This window comes from Acomys minous (genome assembly GCF_964271855.1).
Source record: "Acomys minous genome assembly, chromosome: 12".
Classification (NCBI taxonomy): Eukaryota; Metazoa; Chordata; class Mammalia; order Rodentia; family Muridae; genus Acomys; species Acomys minous.
The window spans coordinates 16,872,308-16,898,104 of NC_140493.1; the positions used below are offsets into that span (position 1 = coordinate 16,872,308).

The following is a 25,797-nucleotide window of genomic DNA, read 5'->3' on the forward strand; positions in this document are numbered from 1 at the left end:
TCCTTTCCCTTGTGGTGACTGGCATATCCAGAGGTCAGTGCACTAACCAGCTTGGGAGAGAGAAGGATGTGGCCACAGACCTCCTGGCACTCTACAGATGAACACGGAATAACCTGGTCTGGTGACTCACACTTGTAATCCCAACACCAAAGAGGATAAGGCATGAGATTGCCGTGAATTTGAGACCAAGCTGGGTTACAGAACCATTTCCTATGTTAAAAATAATAAAACTAATGATGGACATGAAGAATGGTAATTAAGCTTGGAGATTATAATCTTGGGGATGTTTGTTACTGCAACAAAAAATCATATCTGACTGATACACAATGGTACTACCTCATTCACAGGATGGAATGAAGATCTAATGAAGAAAAGGAAGACATGTAATTAGCAGCAGGAATCTCATTAGCTTTAGGCTGAAGCCAATAGAGTTTCTGTGCTTTTAGGGCGGAGGAGAGAAACTGAAAGATGAAAGGATGTGGCTTATTAATGGCATGTACCTGTTAAGGGGGGTGCTAGGTGTCCAAAAGGGGTAAACCCGAGCCACAGAATCCCGCATCTGCTCCCGGAGGCCCAGGTAAAAATGGGCATTGTGGGAAAACTTCAGGGCCAACAAGTCGGTCGGGTGGTCCTGGAGAATCAGTTCCCAGAGATCACAGGCCTTGGGGAAGTTCCTAGAAGCCAAGAACGCACAGAACATGAAGTCTGTATCTACAGGGGGTAGAAAGCCATCCTGTGTCACTATCCGCATGAGCTGCTTTGAAGCCATTGTGTCTGGGGCTGGGGAGATGGCCCATGGATACAAGTGCTTGCTACACAAGCACGAGGACCTGAGTTCAAATCCCCAGCACCTGAGTAAGACTCAGCCATGGGAATGGTCCTGTAACCCCCAGTGCTGGGGGCAGCCATGAAAGGGGGATGGCTGAGGCTTGCTAGCCACCAGCCTAGCTGAAAGACTGTGAGCTCTAGGTCCAGTGAGAGACCCTGTCTCAAGGAATTAAGATCAAGAGTGATGGGACGGGACACATGACATCTTCCTCGGGCCTCTAAGCACAAGGGCACCTGCATAGCTCACAAACACAGACACGGGTACACACGCTATAACACACACCTGCACACAAACATTAATACAGTAATAAATATGATATATAAAAATATTATAGTTGTGCGTTTGTATTATGCACATGCCACAAAACTAAAGTGTCCTGCCATGTGAAGTGGGGCGGAAACAGAAAAGGCAACGGGCTATGTGTGGCATGAAAGCAGAGGGATGCTCTTGTGGGGGAGGAATTAGAGTGGGCAGGGGTTGAGCGCAGACAGTCGGGGAGGTGTGAACAAGAACAAAGTATGGGAACACCCATTACTTTGTTACTAATAGTAATAAGTTAAAAAAGATGTTTCCCATTAAGAAAAAGAAATTCCATCAAGAACCATGGATGTTGGAGCTTGCTTAGCAGGTGTCTAATCCCCAACCCTACACAGAAAAGAATGTTATAGACATATATGTACACAAATTCTATGTTAGGTGTACCTTCCAAAACTCAAAAACCAGCAAGAACATGTACCCTCCCATTCAGCTTTAAGAAGAAAAACGAGGGGGGGGGGGGAGCGGGACTGGAGAGAAGGCTTCATGCTTAATAGCACTGGTTGCTTTTGGGGAGGCCTCAGGCTCAGTTCTGGCACCCAAACTGCAGCTTGATACCATCTGTAACTCCAATTCCAGGAGATCTGGTGCCCTCTGCAGGTCACCATGGGCACCAGGCACACACGTGGTACACAGACAAGCATATAAGCAAAACACTCAGATCCATGGATAGAAGAAGAAATAAATCCTTAAAGGACGAAGGAAGAGAAAAACCTGTCTGGTGTGGGCGTATGCACACATGTGGAGGCCAGTGGTCGACATCACACGTCTCCATCCACCAGTGTCCCCCTTATTCCTATAGTCTCTCACTGAACCTGGACCTTACCAAGTGAGCCAGATGGGGGAGCCAGTGAGCTCCCGGGATCTGCCTGTCTCCTCCTCCCCAGCCTGAGGTTAGAGTACAAATCACCCTGCCTGGCTTTTTGCCTGGGTGCCGGGCATCCGAACTCAGATCCTTAAAGCTGTGTGGCAAGCACCTTATCAGCTGAGCCATCTCTTCAGCCCAGAAAAGGAGGCTTCACCAATTAGCAAGGACAACTTGCCCCGACACCATGAGGTACAGGAGAACCCCACATCTATACTGAATGAGCAGAAAATGGTGGAACTTTCTTGGCCGAAGACTCTAAGATTCCTCACAATCTGTTCTAAGGGACAGCTGGCCTGCCCAAGAAGACAGACCCTGGAGGACTGTGGGAATGGAGGCAGAGATGGGCCTGGAAGGTTGAGCTGATGCACACAGCATTGGAATCCTGAACACACTGACCCTAAAGGCTTGGATGTTGAAGGCTGGGTGCTCCTGCCTGTGGTGCTGTTGGGAGAAGTAGCCTGGGCCTGGTGCTATTAATTAGGCCACTGGGAGCATGTCCTTGAAGGGAACATTAGGACCTTGGGCCCTTTTGACTTTCCAGGCTGCTGTGAGGTGAGCAGCCTCCTCTACTACCTATTAGTACCACAAAGCATTGCCTTGCCATAGCCTCACAAGCCATAGGGTTAAGATCCCATGCACTGAAGCCTCTGAAACCATAAGGCAAAATAAACCTTTCTTCCTTATAACTGTATTGTCTCAGGTATTTTGTTACAACAACAGAAAACTGACAACTACAGTCTATTAGGCAAGAAGTAAAAGGGTCAGGCTTTTTTCTTCTTCTCTGTTCTGGGTGTTGTAATGAAATTAATTAATGAATCATAATAAGCTATTTTGAACTCTAAACTGGGAAATACTTTGTTCAATCAGCATTCAATTTGGGGCAAAGCAAATTGAGAAGCTCCCTGAAGTTCTGAGGCACCAACTTGCACAGGCTTGGAATCCGAACCCCCATCCCAGGGAGGCCCCTCACCCCTTGGCAAACATCTCCACAGCAGACACGTGCAGCTGCTCCCGAGGTGTCAGGGTCTGGGTTCGGGAAACCTCCACCATCGTCTTCACAGCCTGGTCCAGGTCTTTGTCCAGCTTCACGGAGGTTCCCGTGCCAACAAGCATCAGGCCATTAGAGATGGCATGGCCCATGGCTGAGAGAAGATTAGAAAACAGCTGTTCACTCAGCCTAGCCCAGCCCCACACCCCATGAAGTGTTAGCCAGGCTGGGTACAGGCTTGCTGTCAAGGCTTCATGGGAGAGTGGGTGCTGCTACACTGTTCAAGTAACCGAGGTTACTTTTAACTGGGTTTTCTGTTGAACCTCATGGTCTGAAGTACTTCCCTCAGGAACCTGGCAGAAGCTGTAACCCCTTCATTAGCTGGTATTATTGCTACAGCCAGCCCAGGCCTCCTGGGATGCTCAGTGAATGCTGTTTAGGGAACTGAGTCAACAAGTCCCTGGGCCACACTCTCATCCTATCTGCTGCTCTCACACAGGATGGTGGGGTGGGTAGTCCTTCCTGAAGGTGTGAGGGCTCAGGCCCTACCATGCTCCCCAGCCCCATCTTGAGAGATATGGTGCCCCCTGGTGTGCAGAACTAAATCATTGACACTGGCCAGCAAAAACAAAAAACAAAAACAAAAAAACACACACAGACACACACTCACACACAAACCCCAACAACAACAACAACAACAAAAACAAACCCCATAAACCCAAAAAAACAAAAACAAGGGCTGGAGAGATGGCTCAGTGGTTAAGAGCATCACCTGCTCTTCCAAAGTTCCTGAGTTCAATTCCCAGCAACCATATGGCGGCTCACAACCATCTGTAATGTGATCTGTTGGCCTCTTCTGGCTTGCAGGTATTCATGCAGACAGAACATTGTATACATAATAATAAATAAAATAAATATTGCAAAAACAAAACCAAACAACGACAACAAAAACCAACCATAATATTGAGAGACCTACTACAGCAGCTATCAGGCCCTGCCCACAGCCTGAGTCCACTCTGAGCACTAGCTGTCCCCATGGCTGCATCTGGCTGGCCCTGCTTTTCTCTTGAGGCTCTTCTCATCTGTCCTCACCAGGGCAACAGCAGGGCCTTGGTTTTAGCTTGGCTACACTGCTGCAGGTGATAAGAATGTCCCTAACTCTCCTCAAGTCCCAGGATCCTTACCCTACACATGGGCCACCCATGTGGGACTCTGTAGTGGATTGGACTGACCTCCCCCAGCCCAAGACACACTGGGCTTTCCCAGGAGCCAGGCTGTGTGCTCCATTTCCACACAGCATTAGTGGCTCTGGAGGTGTCTCGAGTTCCTAAACCCCACACAAAGGTTTCAGGAGCCATCTTTGTGTTCTAGGATTCTGGGCTTGGGAGCCACCTAGACTGGGGTCTGTGTCTCACTCCCACTGACCCTCAGTTTCCTAAGAAGCAGAGCTGGTGGCGGTTTATGTCAAACTGACAAAAGTTAGAGGAAAGATTTAGACTGTCCCCCCACCCCGCAGCGAAGTGACAAGTGAGTCCCCGCAGTCAGGGAGTATGACAAGCACTTCTTCATCTAAAGAGAGCTTTACTCACCAAAGTTTGGATCCGCTGCCTTGAGCTTTGACAGGCAGCCCTCGATGCCACCAAGACTCTTGTCATTGGTCCACTTGATATACTGGAATGAGAAACGCAAGACAAATCTGTCCTCATGGACCTTAGATCCTATCAAGAAATATATCTAAACTTGGGTTTTTTTGGGGGGGGCGTCAGGGGTGCTGGCAATCAAACTCGGTGGTTCACACAAGCTCTACTACCAAAAGAGTTCCAGACCTGAGTTATTTTTCTTTCTAGAACACTGAGCGTTTTCTGCACCCTAATTAAAAAACAGTATAACTTAGTTGGTCTTCCTTGAAGAGATTAAATAAACTTGATTGGATGACACCCCCTAGGTGTCATCTGCGCACTACCTGGGAAGGACTGTGAGAAAGTGGGTCCTTCCCAAGACATGGGGTGCAGCAGGTCCCCTTGTTCAGCACTGGGAGGATCTCTGGAGTCATTCAGACAACTCCTGCCTCAAAAACGACCACAGTGAGGCGGGTGTGGTGGGTGTGGCTCCCACCACAATCCCAGAGATGGAGTCAGAAGAAGGCTGCTCTAAGGTCCAGGCCAGTCTGGGCTACACTGTGAAACCCAAACTAACACAAAGCCGATGGCTGGTGTTTTGTAGAGTTAGAGATGTGAAGGCTGGAAGATGGTAAGGCCAGCTTTTGCTTTCTACCTGCATCTTCAGACCCAGGTACACCTTGGCTCTGCCTCTGACCTACAGGATGACCTTCGGACTTAAGTCACTTCAATCCCATTGTCTGACCTGGCAAAAACAGCTGCTTGGACCTTTCTTCTGAGACCCTATCCCCTCTTCTAAATTCCCCAAGTGCTCAAATACAGGGTCCTTCACTGGTGTGACAGTGGGTGGGAATGGATGGAAATTATTGGTCCAGCTAACATGAGGGGAGCCTCAGGGCAGGACCCCATGCTTTTCCGGGCAGAGTCCACAGCAAACCCTCACCAGGACACAGTGGGACACCTGTCTCCACATTTTCAGGCCCCCTCAGAGGGATACACTGCTGTCCACACTGGAACTGGGGATCATGGGGACCATGGGGACAGGGCTACGAGGGCTGGCAGAGACTCTTCCCATGTTGTTGGAGTTCTGTGGCAAAGGGCAGTCTTCACTGAGAGGGATTTACAGACCATTCACCAGTAGAAAGCTCTCCTCAGAACCTTTCACGGAGGACTGTCATACCTGGGTCAAGGTGGCATCAAACAGCTTGCAGGCCTCATTGCTTGTGGTTGAGAGTGGGAGGCCGGCATCCTTCCAGGCCTACACAACAGGGGCAGAACACAGGGATTTGACTGGGATGTGTGCCCAACCCTTGGTTACCACTCTGTAAAGTACCTGAGAGGCCCAATGAGGTGAGTCCAAGTGTCAGCCAGAAGGCAGACAGTAAATGGGGTGGGTGAGGGTTATTACCTGGAGTGTGCAAAGCCCCAGGTGGAGGAGGTTAGTGCTCCAAAGTGTAACTGGAAGACTTATTACCTGCCTAGCCAGGTGTATACTCCCTACCAACACCTAGCAGATCGTCTCCCAGTACATGGGAGAAATTGAACCAACTTGGAAAGCCTTCAGATTACAATGGCTGCCCTTGGAGACCTGATACAGGGTGCCCAGTGCCCAGGTCTCCCTTGGGCCTGGGACATGCCCTTTATTCCTAGTGAGCAAAAGGCTGCACCTTCCAGGACTTGGAATTCAGGTGGCTGTGGCAAGTCCACTGGCTGCTCTGATCTTCATCTTCTTGGTCTGAAAAAGGGGCTCAAGATCTAAGCCCTGGATGGCTTCAAATGAACGGTTCCCAGGAGCCAACCCCACAGGTGCACAAGCTTCCACTGGTGCACATGACTGGGAACCACTTCGGAGTCCCTTCCACCCTTAGCTGCAGATACACAGCAGATGCAGGGAGCGCTCAGGACCAGGTTCCCTGCCTGATTCTGGGTGCCCTGCAGGTTTGATCCCGAGCGCTTGGGCGCCGTGCCAACTCCCGGACCGGAGGAGGACCCAGTCCAAGGGGTGTGCATACCTGGCAGTCTCTCAGTGACATGATTAAGGCTTTGGTCTGCAGAAGTGACGGCCACTGGTCAAGGCTCTCGGGAGTCCCTGAAGCCTTCCAGGGTGCTGAGGGTATTATAGATTGCAGATGGGGGTGTGGCAAGGGCGGCTGCCCTACCTGGATTGCTCACTGGTGGCTTGGGCTGCACATGCCCAGGTCAGGGCCAAGACCTGCCTGCCCTGATATAGTAGGTGTGGGAATGGAGGTGGGGGTGGGGTAGGTGTGGGAAGTGATCCAGTATTTGTTTAAAATGGTGGTATTTTGTTTATCACAGACTTTCTGTGTTACTCTTCACTTTCAGACATATATTAAAGTACTGTTTTATGTAAGTGCTGAAGTGATCCTGTTTTTTTCTTAAGGACCTGGTCTCACTGTGTGGACTAAGCTGGCCATGAACTCACAAAAACCTCCTGCCTCTCTATCCACAATGTTGCAATTAAAGTTGTGTGCCACCATGCCTGGAATCAATACTGTTCTAACAGCAAACATGACTGGAGGGAAGTCTAATGTCTTTGCATTTGACAACGGATTATCAGATACAGAACTGAATCCCACCAATAAAAAAGTAAATCAGTTGGATTTACTAAATTGACCTATTTTTTAAAAAATTTTTTATTTTATGTATATGAGTGTTCTATCTGCATATAACACCTGCAGTCCAGAAGAGGGCACCGGATCTCATTATAGATGGTTGTGAGGCACCATGTGGTTGCTGGGAATTGAACTCAGGACCTCTGGAAGAGCAGTCAGTGCTCTTAACCTCTGAGCCATCTCTCCAGCCCCTTGACCTACTTTTTTTAATCAAAGGACACAATCAGAAAAATAAAGGATAAACTTTAGAATGTGAGAAAACTCTTGCAAGTAATATGTTACGTAAGGGCTTCCTCTTCAGATTCTATGAAGATTTTCTTGGGGCTGGAGAGATGGCTCAATACTTAACAGCACTTGCTGCTCCTGCAGAGGACCCAGGTTTGGCTCCCAGCACCCACACCAAGCACTCAGAACTGTCTACCCCTAGCCTGGGGATCTGATGCTCTTTGGCTTCCTGGGTACCTGCATGCATGTGGTGCACATAGCTCACGCAGGCACACACACATACATGATAAATAAAACTTTTAAAAATAATTCTTACAACTTAACAGGAAAATGTCATACAGCCAGGTTAGAAATAGGCAAGGGAAGACAAGAGGAAACAAAAAATAAGAGGAGGATTTGAATGAACATCTCCCCAAGAAGACACACATACTTGGCTACTGCAGAGGTTGCAAGGTTCACAGTGCTGTAGCTAAGTGAAAAAAGTCAGGTACTAAGAGGATACACAGACACCACCACCACCACCACCACCATCATCACCATCACCACCACCATCATCATCATCATCACCATCATCACCATCATCATCACCATCAAGTATATATTTAATGCCCAGAATAACAGATCCCTAGAGACAGAAGGCAGACTGCTGGAGGCCAGAGTGGGAAGAAATAATACACAACCGCCACTGTTGCTGGATTTTCTTTTTGAGTAACAAGCTTTTTGGCTGCAAAACCTCAAATTCCCACTTAATACCTGCAGCTTTCCCCTTCTGAGAATGGGTTGCTCTGTGTGATTGTGTGATTATTACTGTAGTAAAGTCATCATGAGTCAGGGTTTTTTGCCCCACCCTGTTGATTCCTGCGTTGCAGTTGAATTCTCTTTTCCCTCTCATTCTCCACACTCTGCTGTGTCACAGTGAATTGTCATATTGGAGAAGAAGCTGGAGGCTGTGAAGCTGGAATGGGTCAGAAGCCAAACCATCAGCATTCCTGCACAACCAGGAGGCCCCAACATGCTATGAACAAGCCAAGGGGCTGCGGGAGGTGGCTCGGAAGGAAAGGTGCTTGCATCCAAGCCAGATACCCTAAGTTTAACTCCTAGATTTTAACTCAAGCAAACTGTCTTCTGATCCACACATACATGTATTTGCCTGCCCCTCACATGCAAAACAAAGAAACAAATGTGTTAAAATTATATAAATAAAAATATATATTAAAACGAGACTTAAGGGGGCCAAAGAAGCCTCTATGGAGGCTGGTGAGGGCCTGGGTCACCACTGCCACCTTAAGACACAATTTGTGAAGCGACATCACAGGGCATCTTTGAGACCACCGGAGATGCAGACATGATGTGGAGGTGGACCACCTCCACCAGACCTCCATTCCTCACCCCATATCCCCACTGAACAGCAGGGACTTCCTGAGGCCCTCTGGCCTGCACCTCTGGGCACACAAGCTGGTGACTGATGGTGGCAGGAGCTGTAAGGCGTGAGCAGGAGAGGGCTGTGGCGGGAAGGACACTCTCCCAGTCGGTCAGAGTACACAGGCTGCTCATGTTTACTCTAGCATTGATGCAGCCTTGAGCAGGAGTGTGGGCTGGCCACAACTCTGCAAAGCCAGGGCTGAAGAATGTCTGGAAAAGCCCTGGTTAATTGAGGGACCCCAGGTGAGAAGGGGACCCTTGGAAAATCCAAAAACCAGGGTCTCAGGTTGGAGCCAGGTTCAGGGATGTGCAGCCCAATAGCAAGTGTCAGTATCACAGTCACAAAGTAGTGACTCTCCTGCCCCTCCCCCAATTCATATCCACATTGGTGGACAGGGGTGACCTGAGGAACCAGCAATGGCCAGAATGGGGACAAGGAGAAATAATGTGGAAGAAAGTCAGGGTTTTATTGCCTGTCAGTTACTAGGGGAAAAAAAAACACATCAAGCACTTTTAATCTAGGGCTCAAAGTTTTATGCCTTTATCTTGGAGGCTCAAAGTCCAAATTTAGAGCAACAGCATTGCCAAGATCTTAGGACCTACTTCCAGGTTTGCAAATGGCCACAGAGAGTGAGGCAGGAAGAATCGTTTTTATAAGACCACCAACCTCATATTGGAGCCCACTCATGTTGAATAAAAAACAGCTCCCACTTCAAAGGGAATAAGAGATGGTTTATTCTTGAGCCAAAAATGCATGACCATGACTCAAAACACAGACTTTAGGTTGTCAGAAAAGACATGTTCTTCTGTGCATGTGGTTACCTGAAATTGTACTTCCTAAACACAAAGAAAGGCATTTTACCTAAAACATTAGTGGGGACCCCAGGTAGGTGGATTTGTAACAACAACAACAACAGCAACAACAACAACAGCAACAACAACAACAACAAAGGAATCTTGTTGTAGGTTTCAGAATCCACCTGATCACATTCTTAGCTTTTGGACTGATGGACGCAAGTGGTCTAGTGAGAGTACATCTTACAGGTTTAAAGGATTTAGGGCAAACAAGGAACAGGCAATGCACTGGTCTCAAAGGGGATTTAAAATAGCTCTAGATAATTTGGCTCTTGCCAATGTTTTAGTTCTCCATTACCGGCCAAGTTCAGTCATTTGGCCTATGGAATCTGTGTGTGTACAGGTGGGTGCACGCAGAAAGGCCGATACTGGGTGTCTTATTCAGGCACTTCCCACTTTGGTTTTTTGAGACAGGCTCTCACTGAACCTGGGACTCAGAGACCCAACTAGTCTAGCTGACCAGCAACCATGCTCCCAAACCCTGCCTCCGCCTCCCCAGCAGTGCTGTTGCCGGCATGTTGCAGGCATGCCACGCTGTGATGGTCTATGGAGGTGAATTGATGGCGCTCTAGTCTGTGAGCTTTCACAGCCATCTGCTCAGGCCCTGGCCTTGTAGAGTCTTTAGCAGACTCTATGGCAGTGTTTCCCAACATGTGATGTGGGTGGCAGCCCCCTTGGGTTACATATCAGATATTTACATTATGATTCATAACAGTAGTGATATTCATAGCCATTGCTATGAAGTAGCAGTGAGAGAATTTTATTTGAAACTGAGGTACTGTGTTAATTGTTGCAGCATTAGGAAGGGTTTCTCTGTGTATCCTCGACTGTCCTGGACTCACTTTGTAGACTATAGGCTGGCCTCGAACTCACAGCGATCCACCTGCCTCTGCCTCCCGAGTGCTGGGATTAAAGGCGTACGCCACCATGCCCAGCTTGTTTATTTGTTTTTTGAGATAGGGTTTTTCTATGTAGCTTTGGCTGTCCTAGAACTTGCTCTGTAGACCAGGTAAGTTCTGCTACAGATTTCACCAGCATGCGACCAAAAGGAGAGTGGTATCAGGTCTTTGTCAAGGCTTTGTGGTGACAAAGAGATCTGTGTGTCTCTGCCTCCTAAGTGCTGAGAATAAAGGCATGCCCTACCTACCGTGCCTGGCTCTTTTCTGATGCCTGTTTTGCTGGCATCACCCTGCTGCTTGGCAAATAGATCCTAAGTAGGAAGGATGTAAAGAAAGGAGGCCACTCGGGAGAGGTCCAGAAAGGAGTGGGGGTTGGGGGGGACCATGGGGGCAGGGAATGGGCAGATAGAGAGGAGAGGGCAGGGAGACCCTTTGCTGTTGGAAGGGCAGCCTAGGCCTATACAACTTTGATTGGCTTTGTGTTTGTGGCAGAGGAGCAGGCTTCTCGAAACAGCACTTCTGTCTGGATTGCCTGGCAGCAAAACCAGACTCATAATTATTGGGTCCTGTGTGAATTGAAGATGCAAAGTTTCTTCTTTAGAATTTCAAGACAAAGCCAGGTGGTGGTGGCGCACGCCTTTAATCCCAGCACTCGGGAGGCAGAGGCAGGCGGATCGCTGTGAGTTCTAGGCCAGCCTGGTCCACAAAGCTAGTCCAGGAGAGCCAAGGCTACACAGAGAAACCCTGTCTCGAAAAACCAAAAACACAAAACACAAAACAAACAAAAACAACCAAAACAAAACAAAAACCAACCCAACAAAAACAAAACAAATAAAAAACAAGAGAGAGAGGGACAGAGAGAGATAGAGAGACAGAAAGACAGAGAGACAGTGATCAGAACGGGCCCCTTCCCCACAGAGCCCTAAGACAGACCGTGGTGTGGCCATGCCTTCCAGCTCACCCTGTTACCTTTGCCCCCTTTCTCCAAACTCACTGCCTCCCCTTGGTCCCTTCTTTCCATTGTAAAGCTGTCCTGGCGCCCTGTGTGAAGCCTGTTCCCTCCTTGCACGCAGGCCTGCTGCCTTGAATGGCACCTCCTCAGAGAGGCCCCTCAGTCCTCAGGCTCTCCAGCTCAGTTTGCTTCACACTGCTCCTCACAGCTGAACTCAATCACGTTGTGGCTTGGCCTTAATCTTTTTTTTTTTTTTTTAATTCCAGCTCTTGCTTTATTCGTCTGTAGTGGTAGTGAATTTACATTTTATGGCCTGGTTATCACACAAATTGTATTTTGGATGTTAAGACAATTTTTTAAAACTCGGTTTATTTATTTTGCTTTCTGTGTGAGTGTTTTTTATATGTGTATACCTTGTGTGTGCTTAGGTAAGCCTATGGAGGTCACAAGAGGGCATCAGATCCCCCGGGGATTGGAGTTACAGGTGGCTGTGAATCACCACGTGGGTGCTGAGAATCAAACCAAGGCTCTCTGGAGGAACAAGTGTTCTCACCTGGGGAGCCATCTCTCCAGCCCCTGTGTTTTGCCATGTTCAGGAACACCATCTCCCTCCTCTGAGGAAGGGGAGGCCTGGAGCTCACAATTAGGCTGGGCAGCTCGATAAGAAAGCCCCATTGTCCTCGTGACTCCATTTCCCCAGTTCCGGGATTACAAGCAGGTACCACTGCACCTTGACAATGTGTTAGAGATTCTTAATAGTTAAGCAATGGCCCAGTGAAAAGTGTGGCAACAGCCCTCAATTCCTTAGGACAAATGTTTTTTTAAAAAATCAGATAATTTGCTTAAGACTAGTTTTAATACCAAAATTCCTTCTATAAAGCAAGTGACCTGCCAAATCCTTTCCAGAAACAATACAAGTGAGAGCTCCTGCCTGATGGGCAAACCACACTCACAAATTTCCATTTCTGTTTATCCCTGGGCACTTAGGTCCTGTGTGTGTACTTCTTATGAAGCCGAATTGGCTTCTGGCTTTGGACATAGTTCACATATTCTCTCTCTCTCTCTCTCTCTCTCTCTCTCTCTCTCTCTCTCTCTCTCTTTATTTTTATTTTTAGATTGGGTTTATCTGTGTAGCCTTGACTATGCTGTACTTGCTTTGTAGACCAGGCTGGCCTCAAACTCACAGCAATCTGCTTGCCTCTGCCTCCCGAGTGCTGGGATTAAAGGCGTGCGCCATCACAGCCCGGCTTCTCATTTTTACTGTCTTTTGTGGCAAACAAGTTTTATCTTTTGTGGCAAGCAAGTGGTAATCAAACATGCCACATTCCAGAAGAGCATATGATATTTAAATTATCAACTTCATCAATTCAGGATGTCTAGCTTGCCACTGGGCGGTGGTGGCGCACACCTTTAATCCCAGCACTCAGGAGGCAAGAGGATCCCTGTAAGTTGGAGACCAGCCGGGTCTACAAAGCGAGTCCAGGATAGCCAAGGCTACACAGAGAAACCCTGTCTTGAAAAACCAAAACAAGCAAACAAAACACCAAAACAAACAAAAACTAGAATGTCTAGTTTACCAAAAAATGTCCCATTATATGGGCAATAAGCAAGCAGCGGTCTACATTAGTAAATTAAGTGGATTGCCTTGCAAATTTTTCCAGGATGAAGTTTTCTATTGTAAATCAAAATGCCCACATGCTGAGCTTTGGCAGCATGATCCAGCTCATGATGTTGTTCCCTAAACCTGTTGGCAGCGATCATGAACCAATAGCGAGTCACCTCACCCCACCACCAAGGCACCTCACTGCTCTACACAGGTGTCCTAGTCCGTGCAACTCCCCAGCACTTGGGAAGCAGAGGCAGAAAGACCTAGTGCTCAATGGCCTGATTAATTTTGCTCACCCTCCTTGTCATGGAAACTCCCCCTGAGACTTGGGACCAAGGAAAATACTGCTGTCCAAAGGTTCCTCGAGAGGCTGTCCAACGAATTAATGGAACACGCAAAAGAAAAGAGTAGGCCGGTGAGATAGCTCAGTGGCTAAAGTGCTTATTACCCGGCCTGACAACCTGAGTTTGACTTTCTGGACACATATGGTGGAAAGAGAGCACTGACTCCTGCATGTTGTCCTATGCCCCCAATATACGCATGGTGTTGTGTAGCCACACATACACAAATAAATCATGCAGGGAAGAAAAGGACAAACATCAGCAGCCAAAAGTGCTACTTCTCAAAAGTGGCAATAGATGGTGATGGTTCTAAAACTTCAACTGAAAGCCAACAGCAGCTGAGGGCACAGAGAAACCAACCTCCTCCAGACAGTGCAAGCAGATGTGAGAGACGCCCACGTGAGAAGTGAGCACAATTGGCTTTGTTGGCTGCATAGACAAAACAGACTCCATGCAAAAGCTTGTTACCACATAGACACATTCCATAGTGACACGAGGGGCACCCTATCAGGAAGACATCAACCCAAAGACACATACACTCACCAACCGAGTCCCAAAGACACGGTGGGAAACGCCAGAGGGAAAGTGTGGAACAGAAATTTGCACTTCCAAGGTAGGGGACTTACTTCACCTGGAAATTACAACGCTGACCAAAACCTCAGGAAGGACACAGAAGAAAGGAGTACCACATATCAATCGCCTCCATTGATCAGCCTCCCTAAATTGTGATGTTATAATTTAAGTTGGCCCTGGTAGAGCAAGCCAGCTACTCAGCAGGCTAAGGTAGGCATATCACAGGTTCAAGGCCAGCCCGAGGAACTTATCAAAGACCCTGTCTCAAAATTTGAAAGGGGTTGGTTTTAAGAGTTCAGTGGTGGATGGCCTGGGGAGCATGTAGGAGGCCCTAGGATCAACCCAACAACAGGACACATTTTCCTTTTAAGTTCACATGTGACATATACCAAGAGGGACCCCAGGGTGGCCTTAAGGCAATTCATAAACACAAAAGACTAAAAAATCATTCTGGATCGATTCTCTGATCATTGTGGAGTTAATCAGAAATCATAGGCACAAGGTTTCTACAGAAATTCCGAATTTTGCAACAACACTCTTTGGAATATCTTATGGGTATGAATAAAACACTAGTGGAATTCAAAATAATTTAACGGAAAGGTGACCAAAAATACAATAAGCATGTAGGATGTACTTAAATACTGTAGAGAATATATATATATATATATATATATATATATATATATATATATATATATATAATTACATATATAGGAGGAGGAAGAGGAGGAAGAAGAGGAGAAGAAGAGGAAGAAGAAGAAGAAGAAGAAGAAGAAGAAGAAGAAGAAGAAGAAGAAGAAGAAGAAGAGATGTCTTCTCACCAGTGAACCAAGGTTTCACGTTAGGTACAGCCCTTGAGTATCATTCCTCTAGGTTTCATCCCCAGTAACCGTCCCCTTCCTAAAATAACCACATAATTATTTTTAGCTAGGTGTGGTAGTACATCCTGCCATCCAGCACTGAGGAGGCTGAGGCAGAAGGATCTCCAGTTGGTTCCTGGGAAGACACTGTCTAAAACAAGCAAGCAAGCAAACAAACAAACAAATAAGCAGTGCATTTAAAAGTGGAACACACACACACACACACACACACACACACACACACACACACACACACACACACCAAAAGCAGCCAAGTGTCAGATGTCCCCAGGCTGGGCTGAGAACCCTGGCAAGGCCCTCCTTGGTTTAGTATTTTGGAACTGGTTTTTCCCGTGTGAGAGGAATTTCTGCTAAGAAGCTTTCTTGGTGTGTTAAGTTTTAAAAAGAATAAAAGAGGTGGGGGTGGGGAGCAGGATTAACTTCATTTAGCAAGCCCTGATCCTGGAGCCTACACCACTGTGGGAAGAAAGGTGGCAGAAGTGGTCTTCAGGCCCGCTGCTTCCCAGGGAATAGAGCACCTGCCTTCCTAAAGACGCTATTGTCCTTACAGCCCAATGCCTTTTGATCCACTTCGGTCCAGCTGCGTTACGGTCCCCCTTGGTCCTGAGACTCCCCGAGACCCACTTCCCCTAGAAATCTACTGTTCTGTGACATCCCACGAGGCAGTTCTGTGATTGTCCTTGGTCCTGAGACCCTTGAGGACTGTGAGACCCCACCGCTCCTGGGAACTCACTGCCCTTTGGGACCCAACGTCCTTGGGAACACAGTGTCCTTGAAATTCCTTAGCCCTAGGAACTCGCTGCCTCTGGGAACCCACATGCGGGGTAAACCGTCTTATTCTGGACTGGCGAAGCGCGCTACCCTTGCCCCGAGGCCAGCTCCAAGCCCAGCCCCTCCCTGTGCGCTCGCGGCCCCGACCCAGCTTCACGGCCAGCGGCCCAGCGGCCGTTGCGCCGCGCAACCCCACAGCTCTTGCGGGGAGCCATGTGGCCGGGCCCCGCGCTGCTGCTCCTAGACCTGGGCCTGGGCCTGGGCCTGGGTCTGGGCAGCCAGCCCGCATCGCTTGGCCCTCGCGGGTTGCCGGGCGTGCTCAGGGGCGCTCCGAGATCGGGGCAGGGCGCAGAGAGCAGCGCCCAGGGCGGTGGCACCGGTGGCCTGTCCTCGCGCACAGCCCCGCGCCGCGCCGCCAGCCAAGCACTGCCCCGTAAGTGTCCCACTGGTGCAGCCGCGCGGGTCCTCCTGAAAGTCAATTCCTCGGACCCCGCAGCCACCACAGCCATAGTGTCTTGCCAGATGGCCACCTGTACCATGCAGAGGGTGAAGATCAACAGGAATGACCAGACCGGTCCTCTTATCCTGAGCAGGAACGAGGAAGTCACCCTCAACGTCACTATGCGCTGGGACTGCCCCGAAGCCATGGTCATTCTCAGGAGGTGGCTGTACTTTTTTGTGGCCTCTGTGAACGACACGCCGGACTGGAACCGACCTGTGAGCCTGCCACAGGTACGGGTGACTAAGTTTTTCTCGATCCACATCCCCAAATCTGCCCTGTCTTACGGGGTGTATGTGTTTAACTTCACGTTGTCCATCATCAGGTGGGACCCCACCTTGCCCCCGCTGACAGACTCAGATAACATCTATATTTGGGTTAAAAAACGCCCCCTGGTGGCTGTTCTTCCTGGAGCCGCCAATGTAGCGGTGAATTTCTCCGAGCAACTGATTCTGAATGGAAGCAAGTCCTATGACCCTGAGGCGGACAATCCCACAGAGGGACTCCAGTTTTTCTGGTACTGTACCACAAATCCAAGATACTATGGTGACAACTACGTATTAGTGACCAACCGGGATGTCTGTCACCCAGAGCAGGATACACTAGACTGGCCTTGGGCAGTGGGCCCTGTACTAACCATTCCACCAGAAACTCTTCGGGGCAATGGCGTCTATTACTTCAGAATGGTCGTACGCAAACAAAACAGAACTGCGTTTTCCGATAAAACTGTACGGGTGCTCAAAGGCCTTCCCCCTAAGGCGCGCATTTTATGCATTGAAAATTGTGACCCCACTTTAGTCGTGTCAGATAGGTTCTCTCTGTTTCTGGATTGCACAGCTTGTGCCAGCCAGGATTTTTATAGATGGTCCATTTTGTCTCGGTCAGGTCATGAAGTGGCGTTTGACTGGACAGGGCAAACTGTCACCAGGAGGAACGGGGCTTATTTGTCTATAAAAGCTTTTGCCTTTAGGAGTTTTTTGGAAAACGGGTTTTGGGTTTCTCTGGATCTAATATCTTGGAGTGGTGCGACCATGAATTTGAAACATCCCTTTGTCATTAAACACGGCCCTCAAATTGGCAAATGCACGATTAACCCAGCGAAAGGGATTTCGATGGTCACTCAGTTTGTTGTTGAATGTCGTGATTTTAAGGATAAGAATCTCCCCCTTACGTATAAAATAATAGTAGCTGAGTTGGACAGCATTGGTGAAATCAGCTCAGTAGAGGAGACTACCCTGGGGACCATCGCGTATTTAGGGACACAGTCCATAACACCTGCTTTCTTTCTCCCTGCTGGTATGGTGACAAATCACTACAATGTGAGGCTGTATGCTCAGGTCTACAACACACTAGGGGCTTTTTCTCAAGTGACTCTGCAAGCCACTGTACAGGTGCCAACTGTCAGGGACTCTTCGAAGAACGTTTTACAACAGCTGCTCAACTTCACCACGGAACCGGCATTGCCACTGTCTACTTCGCTTCGAAGGCAGGACTGGTTACCCGCAGGCTACCTACTGTATGTGGTGGCCTCCGCCTTGAATAACATAAAAAGGGAGCTCGATCTCCAAGGTGATAGAGTCCGTCTCCTGGAGCACCTCGTCAACCAGTCTTTTGTGCCAGCTGTGAGCACGCTGGAGGAGATTTGCCAGGTGGTGATGGTGATTGCCAAACTAACCCAGAAAGCCTCTGACTTCAGTCCGTCAGTTTTGGTTGATGCCACGTTACGACTGTGGCAAGCAAACCAAGCCCTGCAAGCGTACCAACGCAAAAACAAGCACTCGCACTCCCGGCAGATTGAAATTGTGGGCACTGGCATCCTAACTGGCCTGTCTAACATTCTTAAGCTGACTAACCCTTACCGCGTGTTCAAGGACCCTTTCTTTGTAATAGAATCTCTATCAGACACAATACTGGCTAACAAGGTGCCGGAAAGCAAAACCACTGTACTGAGGACCAGCAACTTCAACATGTACGTGGAGAAGGTGGAAAACTGGAATGTTTTTAAGGCCTTCAGAAATGAGACACGCTGCCCAAACTGCCTCCGTGCGACACTGAACGCAAGCAGGGTTCCTGGGCTACCATCAAAAGGTCCCGTTTCTATGATGTTCTGTGAGTTCACAGATGACCCCTTTCCTTGGTTGACTTACCCGGAAAACGTTTCTGCAGATGTGGTTGCTTTCAGGATGACGGGAGCCACAGACAGAGATGACACCATAGAGATCACACCGGACGCAGCAGATGTGTATCTGGTCAGGAAAGATCTGGCCTTTTCAAGTCTTGACCTTACGATGGGGCCAGGCATTGAAAGTGCTGGGCTCTCGAAGATGACAACAGGTGGAATTAGCTTTGAGGTGGACAGCAGAGGGATTAGGGAGGTACTGGTTCACATTGTCACAAATGTGACTGTGTTGTTCAAGGCCTTGATATACGCAGGCAGCCAGGTCACTCCTACCAATCTGGTGGCCGTCTTCCTTGTACCTCATGAGGTCCCTCCCACTGCCACGTGGAGCGGCCTGTTTGACCCGACCTGTCCAGTCAAGGAGGCCCGTGTGGTTTGTCTGTCGTCATCCCTGCTTCAAACCGTAGCTCAGCGCAACCATTCATTAAAGTATAACATATCCGTGGTCCTGCAGGCATCTCGTTTTGTCTTTAAGGCCACTAACAAGCTGGTGAGAATTGCTCTATTCATGGTCTACTGTTTGGATATGTACGGGATCCAGAGTGAGTGGCGAGAAGGTGCCTGTGTTTTGGGCGAGAAGACCACGTGGCAGACAGTGCACTGCATCTGCAGGCACGCGGGGCGGAGACGGCGGCAGCTGCCTTCTATGGAGCTGGCCTACCTTCAACTACGCACCCACTTTGTGACGGCTAAGGTGATCGTGATCCCTAACCCTGTGGATCTGAGGCTGAAGATCATTAGCAGCCTTCACCAAAACCCTGTGACCTTCCTGGCTGTGCTTTTCATTATGGTGCTATATGTTATTCTGGCTTTCTGGGCTTTGCACAGGGATGTGATGGATCAGTATCTTCGGGACCACGTGGTAATACTGACTGACAATGATCCCTTTGATAACATATGCTACCTGGTAACCATCTTTACTGGGAGTCGCTGGGGATCTGGAACTAGAGCCAATGTGTTTATCCAGCTTATGGGAACAGAGAGTACCAGTGACGTGCACTGTTTAAGCCATCCATACTTTAGAACTCTCTACCGAGGAAGCATTAACACTTTCCTCCTATCGACAAAAAATGACTTGGGGGACATCCATTCCATCCGCGTGTGGCACGACAACGAAGGCAAAACGCCTAGCTGGTACTTAAGTCGAATCAAAGTAGAAAATCTCTTCAGCAGACGCATTTGGCTGTTTGTGTGCCGGAAGTGGCTCTCTGTGGACACCGCTTTGGATGCGACCTTTTCTGTCACCAGCCCAGATGAGGCCCTGAGAAGGAAAGACTTCTTCCTGATTGACCTGAGTCATAAGCTTGGGAAAAACCACATGTGGTTCTCCGTTTTCACCGATGTTGTCCCAAAACCATACAACAGGCTCCAGAGGCTGTCCTGCTGCTTGGCCATGTTGCTAAGCTCTCTTGTTTGTAATATCATGTTTTTTAATCTGAACAGAAAAGAGCAAACTGAGTCCAGAGAGGGCCGCATCATCAGGTCAATGATGATAGGAATCGAAAGTGTCTTAATCACAATCCCCGTGCAATTACTGATAACTTTTTTCTTCACCTATTCCCAGAAGAAGCCTCAAGTGAGTTTAGATGAAGTGGCACCTCAGAAGCACCCCCTGATGTCAGAGGAAAATCTGTTCTGGAAACAGCGATTGGACAAATGGCATGAGTATGAAACGAAGGCGTTGCCCAATAAAGCTTCCACCTCTGCTTCCAGGGAGAAACCTTTAAAGAAAGGACAAACCTCACAGACGAGTAAGAAAGCAGGCAGCAATGCCCCAGATACCCAAAAGTCCGATAAAAACTTCAGTAACAGTAACCTAGACAACAGTGAAGATGTCTCTCCGAAAGACTCCCCTACTCAACTGGATACCACCCAGCCAGTTAAAAATAAGACCCAGATTATCCTGCCCAGGTGGTGTGTTTATATAGCCTGGTTTTTGGTGTTTGCCACTTCAGGTGTGTCGTCATTCTTTATTATATTTTATGGCCTGACTTACGGCTACGACAAGTCATTAGAGTGGCTCTTAGCATCTTTCTGCTCTTTCTGTCAGTCTGTGTTCCTCGTACAGCCGTGCAAGATTCTACTGAGGTCGGGCACCAGGACAAAAAATCCCAAATACTGCAAGAACCTCTCGTGGTCCAGCAAGTACCATTACACAGAAATCAGGCTGCAGGAGACGAAGATGACGCCAGAGGAGATGCAGCAGCTCCACGAGGACATGGACTACATCCGGGGCTCGAGCATATACCAGCCCATCACCGAGGACAGACTCCAAATACTCCGGCGGAAGAATAGGATCAAGAGGCGGTCCCTCTTGTTCCTGAGCTACCTCGGGACCCATGTCATATTCCTAACCCTTCTCCTGTTGTTCATTGTCTCACTGCGCCACAACGACAGCTTCTACTACAACCAGTTTATTCGCCACCAGTTCTCCGTGAATCTTGCCGCCGTGGTGAAGTTGGAAGATGTCTACACATGGCTCAACAGTGTGCTCCTGCCTCTGTTACACAATGACCCGAACCCAACATTCCTCCCAGGCAGCTCATCCAAAATCCTTGGCCTTCCACTCATGAGGCAAGTGAGGGCCAAACCTAGCACCAAAACGTGCCCGCTGGCCAAGAAGTTTGTACAGAGCAGTATCTCGGGAGAAATCCGTTGTCACCCACAGTACGGCATTGACCCAGAAGACACAAGGCAGTACTCCAGTGTTTGGAGTAAGGCTGGCAAGCGATCTACAGACAAAACCAGCAATGGGTTTACTTATAAGCCTCCAGGGAAGAAATGGGTGTATTATTCCTACGGAGTACTAAACACCTATGGATCTGGAGGGTACGCATTCTACTTCTTTCCAAAACAGCAGATGTTTAATTCCACCCTGAGGCTCAAGGAACTTGAGGGGAAGAATTGGCTTGATGAGTTGACGTGGGCTGTGATTGTGGAATTAAGCACTCTGAATCCAGACACCAGCCTGCTATGTAGCATTTCGGTTGTATTCGAAGTCTCTCCCTTAGGGGTTGTCAACTCCAGCCTCTCTGTGTACTCTTTCTCACTGGCTGACTTCAACAGACAGACATCCGCCGAAATCTACCTCTACGCAGGCATCCTCATATTCTTCTGTGCCTACGTTGTGGACGAGGGCTACATCATCTTGCACGAGAGAGCTTCCTACTTAAGGAGCGTGTACAACGCGCTCAACTTTGCTCTGAAGTGCATGTTTGCCTTGTTGATAGTGCTGTTCTCGCAGAAGCACCTCCTGGCCACCAGAATGGTCCGGCTTTACCTAACTGACCCCGAAGCCTTCATTCCCTTCCATGCTGTCTCTCGGATTGATCACTTCATGAGGATCACCTTGGCCTTTCTGTTATTTCTGACCACACTGAAGACACTCAGGTATTCCAGGTTCTTCTACAATGTACGCCTGGCTCAGAAGGCCATCCTGGCTGCCCTTCCTGGCATCTGCCACATGGCTCTGGTGGTATCTATGTACTCCTTCATGTATGTAGCTTTTGGGTATCTGGTGTTCGGTCAGCATGAATGGAATTACAGCAACATGATTCATGCCACCCAAACCATTTTCTCCTACTGCGTGTCAGCCTTTCAGAACACGGAATTTTCCAGCAACAAGGTTCTCGGGGTCCTGTTTCTGTCGTCTTTTATGTTGGTGATGCTCTGCATCTTCATCAACTTGTTTCAGGCCGTGATTTTGTCTGCCTATGACGAGATGAAGCAGCCCGTGTACGAGGAGCCTTCAGATGAGGCAGAGGCCATAACTTATCTGTGTGACAAGCTAAGATCTGGGTTTGACTTTCTCACCTTCCGATCCAGGGACAAAGACCAATCCGACTTCTTCGTTGACATGTTGTATGGGCAGCCGGAGAAGAACAGCCGCCGGTTCCTGGGGCTGAAAACCAGAAACATCAAAGGGAAGAAAATGATTTACCTTGTTGTCTGATTGGTGATGGTCAGATGGGGCCCATAAGCAATGGTGTCCTCAAACATGGAGTATGTTTGTCAAGGGGGCTGAAGGATACCCGACGGCTCAGTCATGCATGCACACCTAGTATCCTCACTCTGGGCCCCGCTCTTTAGAGCAAGAACATATGAACAGGGCAGAGTATGGGGGAGAGAAGAGGACGGCAAGGTGGAATTCCCTCCGGATGGGAACCTGTGACTTCCGGTTCAGAGGTAGTTCTCCTTCCTGTGGGAGCCTGCAGCAGCGTGGAAGAGTGACAGCAGCTCATTGGGAGACCCAACTTCAAAGGAAAGAGCTGGCCAGGTCCCATCATGGATTAAGCCACAGCCCAGCAGCCTTTAAAGCGGAAACAGACCAGTCAACCTCCCTGAAAGTCTCCTCTACAGACCATACCTGGGAAGCCTTTTTTCTCCTGAAGGCCAGGGCTAGAGGGGTCCTCTGGGGAGGAAGTTCTGGGCCTGGCTTTAGAGTGTGAGAATACAGATATGAGGGCAGGGGACAGGGATCTGAAGCTTCCCACTTAACTCCCTCAGGCCACGCTATCTCTAGTCCACCTGGTAACATTTTCTGACCAAGAGACGCAGCTGTTGTCCACAAAGGTGCACAAAGGTCCACACTGAAGCACAGTACACATTCTGAGTACCGAATATAACAATGTGTCTGATGACTCAGGTACTTGGTTATTATATTTTTATGATTTTGGTGGATTATTTAGGAGTAAGGAAATGTGGTTTGCTGTTGAAGAACAAGGGCTAACAGTTGTTGTTACTCAGAAGCATGGGCCTTTATGTTGACGTCACTTTGTTTTATACGAATTAAAGTCGAGATTTCTTCTATGACCTGTGCAGTGGTTTCTGTGTAAGGGATCAAGGCATACCTGCGGCTGCTTCAACGCTGAGGGCCAGAAAAGGGAAAACACACAAATGAGGCTATGGCTGTGCTATATATCTCAGTGTCCTGTGATAACCTTTAAAAAAAAGAGAGAGAGATTTCTTTTTATTTATTTGGGGTTTGTTTTGTTTTGTTTTTGAGTCAGGATTTCTCTTTGTATATCCCTGGCTGTCCTGGGACTTGCTCTGTAGATGAGGCTGGCCTCAAACTCACAGAGATCTGCCTGCCTTTGCCTCCTGAGTGCTGTGACTAGAGGCATTTGCCACTGCCGCCCGAGTCTGTGATAACCTTTTAAGACTCACCTGTACGACAAGATACACTTTCTTTTGGAAACAGGACCTCACTATGTATCCATGGTTGGTCTGTAACTCACTATGTAGAGCAGGGTACCATGGAACTTGCAGTGATCTGCCTGCCTCTGCTTCCCCAGTGCTGGGATTAAAGGCTTGTACCACCATATTCAGCTTCATCTTAAAACTTGTTCTTGGACAAGACTATTGCATACAAGTACACACTATACCTTGAATCCATCCACTCCTTCTGTACTTCCCCAACACTTCCTTTCCCCACCTTCACACCACCACCTCCTCCTCCTTCATTCACTCTTGCCTGCAAGTATATGGGTTTAGGACCATGACCAACCTACCAGTGGCCACACCCCACAGAAACATAGCCATCAATTACCAGTAACTCCTCTGATTGGGTGGAGCCACATGAGTCCTTCCGCCCACCACGTTGCAGTGTTACCTGGCTTGGTCTCATGTAGGTCTAGGTAGCCACAGCTGCTGTAAACTCACGAGGCCAAAGGCCACGTCATGCCCAGAAGACAGCATTTCGCAATGCCCTTCCCCCATCCTCCACTCTTACATTCTCTCTGGCCCTTCTTCTGAGGTGGTCCTCAAACCTCGTTGTGGGTGGGAGTGATAAAGATGTCCCACTTAGGGCTGAGCACTCAGGAGCCTGCCAGTTGTTTTGCGTTGCACTGGACATTTGCTAATGGCTTTGTTTTAGAACCCCCTTTTGATGCCTAAACTCAAGCTCAACTGGCACTTGCTTGGCATGGACAGCGGTGGGTGCTCAGAGAATCCCACACAGCCAAGGGTGGGTTATGTCCCTATGGCTTGCTAGCCAAGGAAACCCTTTAAGGCCCAGAAACCAGAAAGGCAATTTCCACTATTGTTGGCTACATGTTGAAATTCAATGGAAATACTCATATAATGCAGGACATGGAGAAATAGGGCTAAAATTTAGGGGGGAGCCTAGTCTGCTGAGGGAGAAGTTTTGCATAGGATCCTATTTGGTTATGGGTTCCATTACACTACGATGGCAGGCAAGGTGCAATAGTGGCAAACCGGTATGGATGTAAACAACACTTTCTGACTGGATTTAAGGCTCCACAGGAGGGAACCCACGTTGAGCACTATAAATCTGGGCAAAAAACTTGGGGATGGTAGTCACAGGCTCCAGTGGGGAGAGTAAACTACCATTGTTTTGTTAAATAAAGAGACATGCTGTGAAGCTGCCTGCTAAACACTTGCATCGCTTACCCACAGATTACTGATGCTGTCAGCCTTAGGTGTGGAAGAAAATTCCTTTTCAGTCTGTGGTAGTTACTGAGGACACTCAAAACCAGCCAAATATCTGTGAATAAATGCCTCTTCCTATGGGACATCGGTCCAATGCCCAGACATAAATGCATGAAAAATAGGGGCTGGAGAGATGGCTCAGAGGTTAAGAGCACTGGTTGTTCTTCCTGAGGTCCTGAGTTCAATCCCCAACAACCACATGGTGGCTCACAACCATCTATGATGAGATCTGGTGCCCTCTTCTGGCCTGCAGGCACACATGCGGGTAGAATACTGTATAAATAATACATAAATTTAAAAAAGAAAAAAATAACAAAAGAATCAGACTTCCCGGGGAACATAACCCAAGAGGGGTAAAAAAGAGCCACAGAAAGAAGTGAAGTGTTAAACACAGTCCTTTCCTCTAGATGGAAACATTCCCTCCTGGAGGCAGAGGAGGACCTATATACAAGAATCAGAAAGCTCACCAAACTTTTAACTTAAAACTACCCACAAAACTCCTTCCCAAAGTTACAGAAACGGTAAGCAACTGCGGCGAGAGGCAGGTGGAACTACCCCCAAGTCCTGCAGGCAAAGCTCAGCGACAGCTTTTGAGTCATCACCCCTATTAGGCAGGCTTTTCAGTGTGTTGCAGTTACCTGAGTCACACTTAGCCACGTAAATAACCCCGAAAAATTCACTGGTTCGCCAAGCAAGAGTTAAGTAGAACTGGATTTCTTTTCTTTTTGTCTGCCACCAGTACGCTTTGTTCTGAAGACGCCCACAGGGCTCTCAAGCCGCAATCCACAAACCCTGTAAGCTAACAGCGGAGACGGAAGCGATCAGTTAAGCTCTAACCCTGACAAGGACACTCCTTAGATTTAACTGGAGATCCAAGGCAGGCAGGGACCGG

The 25,797-nt window shown here is 48.4% G+C and overlaps 2 protein-coding genes across 3 annotated transcripts in view; one reads left to right on the forward strand and one right to left on the reverse strand.

The window, feature by feature from the left end:
* LOC311579613 (tetratricopeptide repeat protein 38-like) overlaps positions 1–18,442 on the reverse strand; it is a 35,393-nt gene extending 16,951 nt beyond the window's left edge. Inside the window, exons 1-5 of one of the 2 annotated variants that reach the window (XM_084750334.1) lie at positions 18,424–18,442; positions 5,800–5,877; positions 4,590–4,671; positions 2,983–3,154; positions 501–674 (exon numbers count right to left, since the gene is read on the reverse strand). In XM_084750334.1, coding sequence (XP_084606460.1) covers positions 501–674; positions 2,983–3,152 — 344 coding nt within the window. In that variant the 5' untranslated portion in view covers positions 3,153–3,154; positions 4,590–4,671; positions 5,800–5,877; positions 18,424–18,442. Of the gene's footprint in view, positions 1–500; positions 675–2,982; positions 3,155–4,589; positions 4,672–5,799; positions 5,878–6,631; positions 6,668–18,423 lie in introns of those variants that run through there. The other variant, XM_084750333.1, reaches the window with a different exon arrangement.
* On the forward strand, positions 15,571–23,269 carry PKDREJ (polycystin family receptor for egg jelly). The gene has a single exon (XM_084750311.1). It carries the CDS (start codon positions 15,991–15,993, stop codon positions 22,405–22,407), a length of 6,417 nt encoding a protein of 2,138 aa, XP_084606437.1. The 5' UTR covers positions 15,571–15,990; the 3' UTR covers positions 22,408–23,269.
* Positions 23,270–25,797: the final 2,528 nt, after the last annotated feature.

What these genes read in the sequence shown, in the direction of transcription:
- PKDREJ (XM_084750311.1), top strand. Translation starts at nt 15,991, where the DNA reads ATGTGGCCGGGCCCCGCGCTGCTGCTCCTAGACCTGGGCCTGGGCCTG.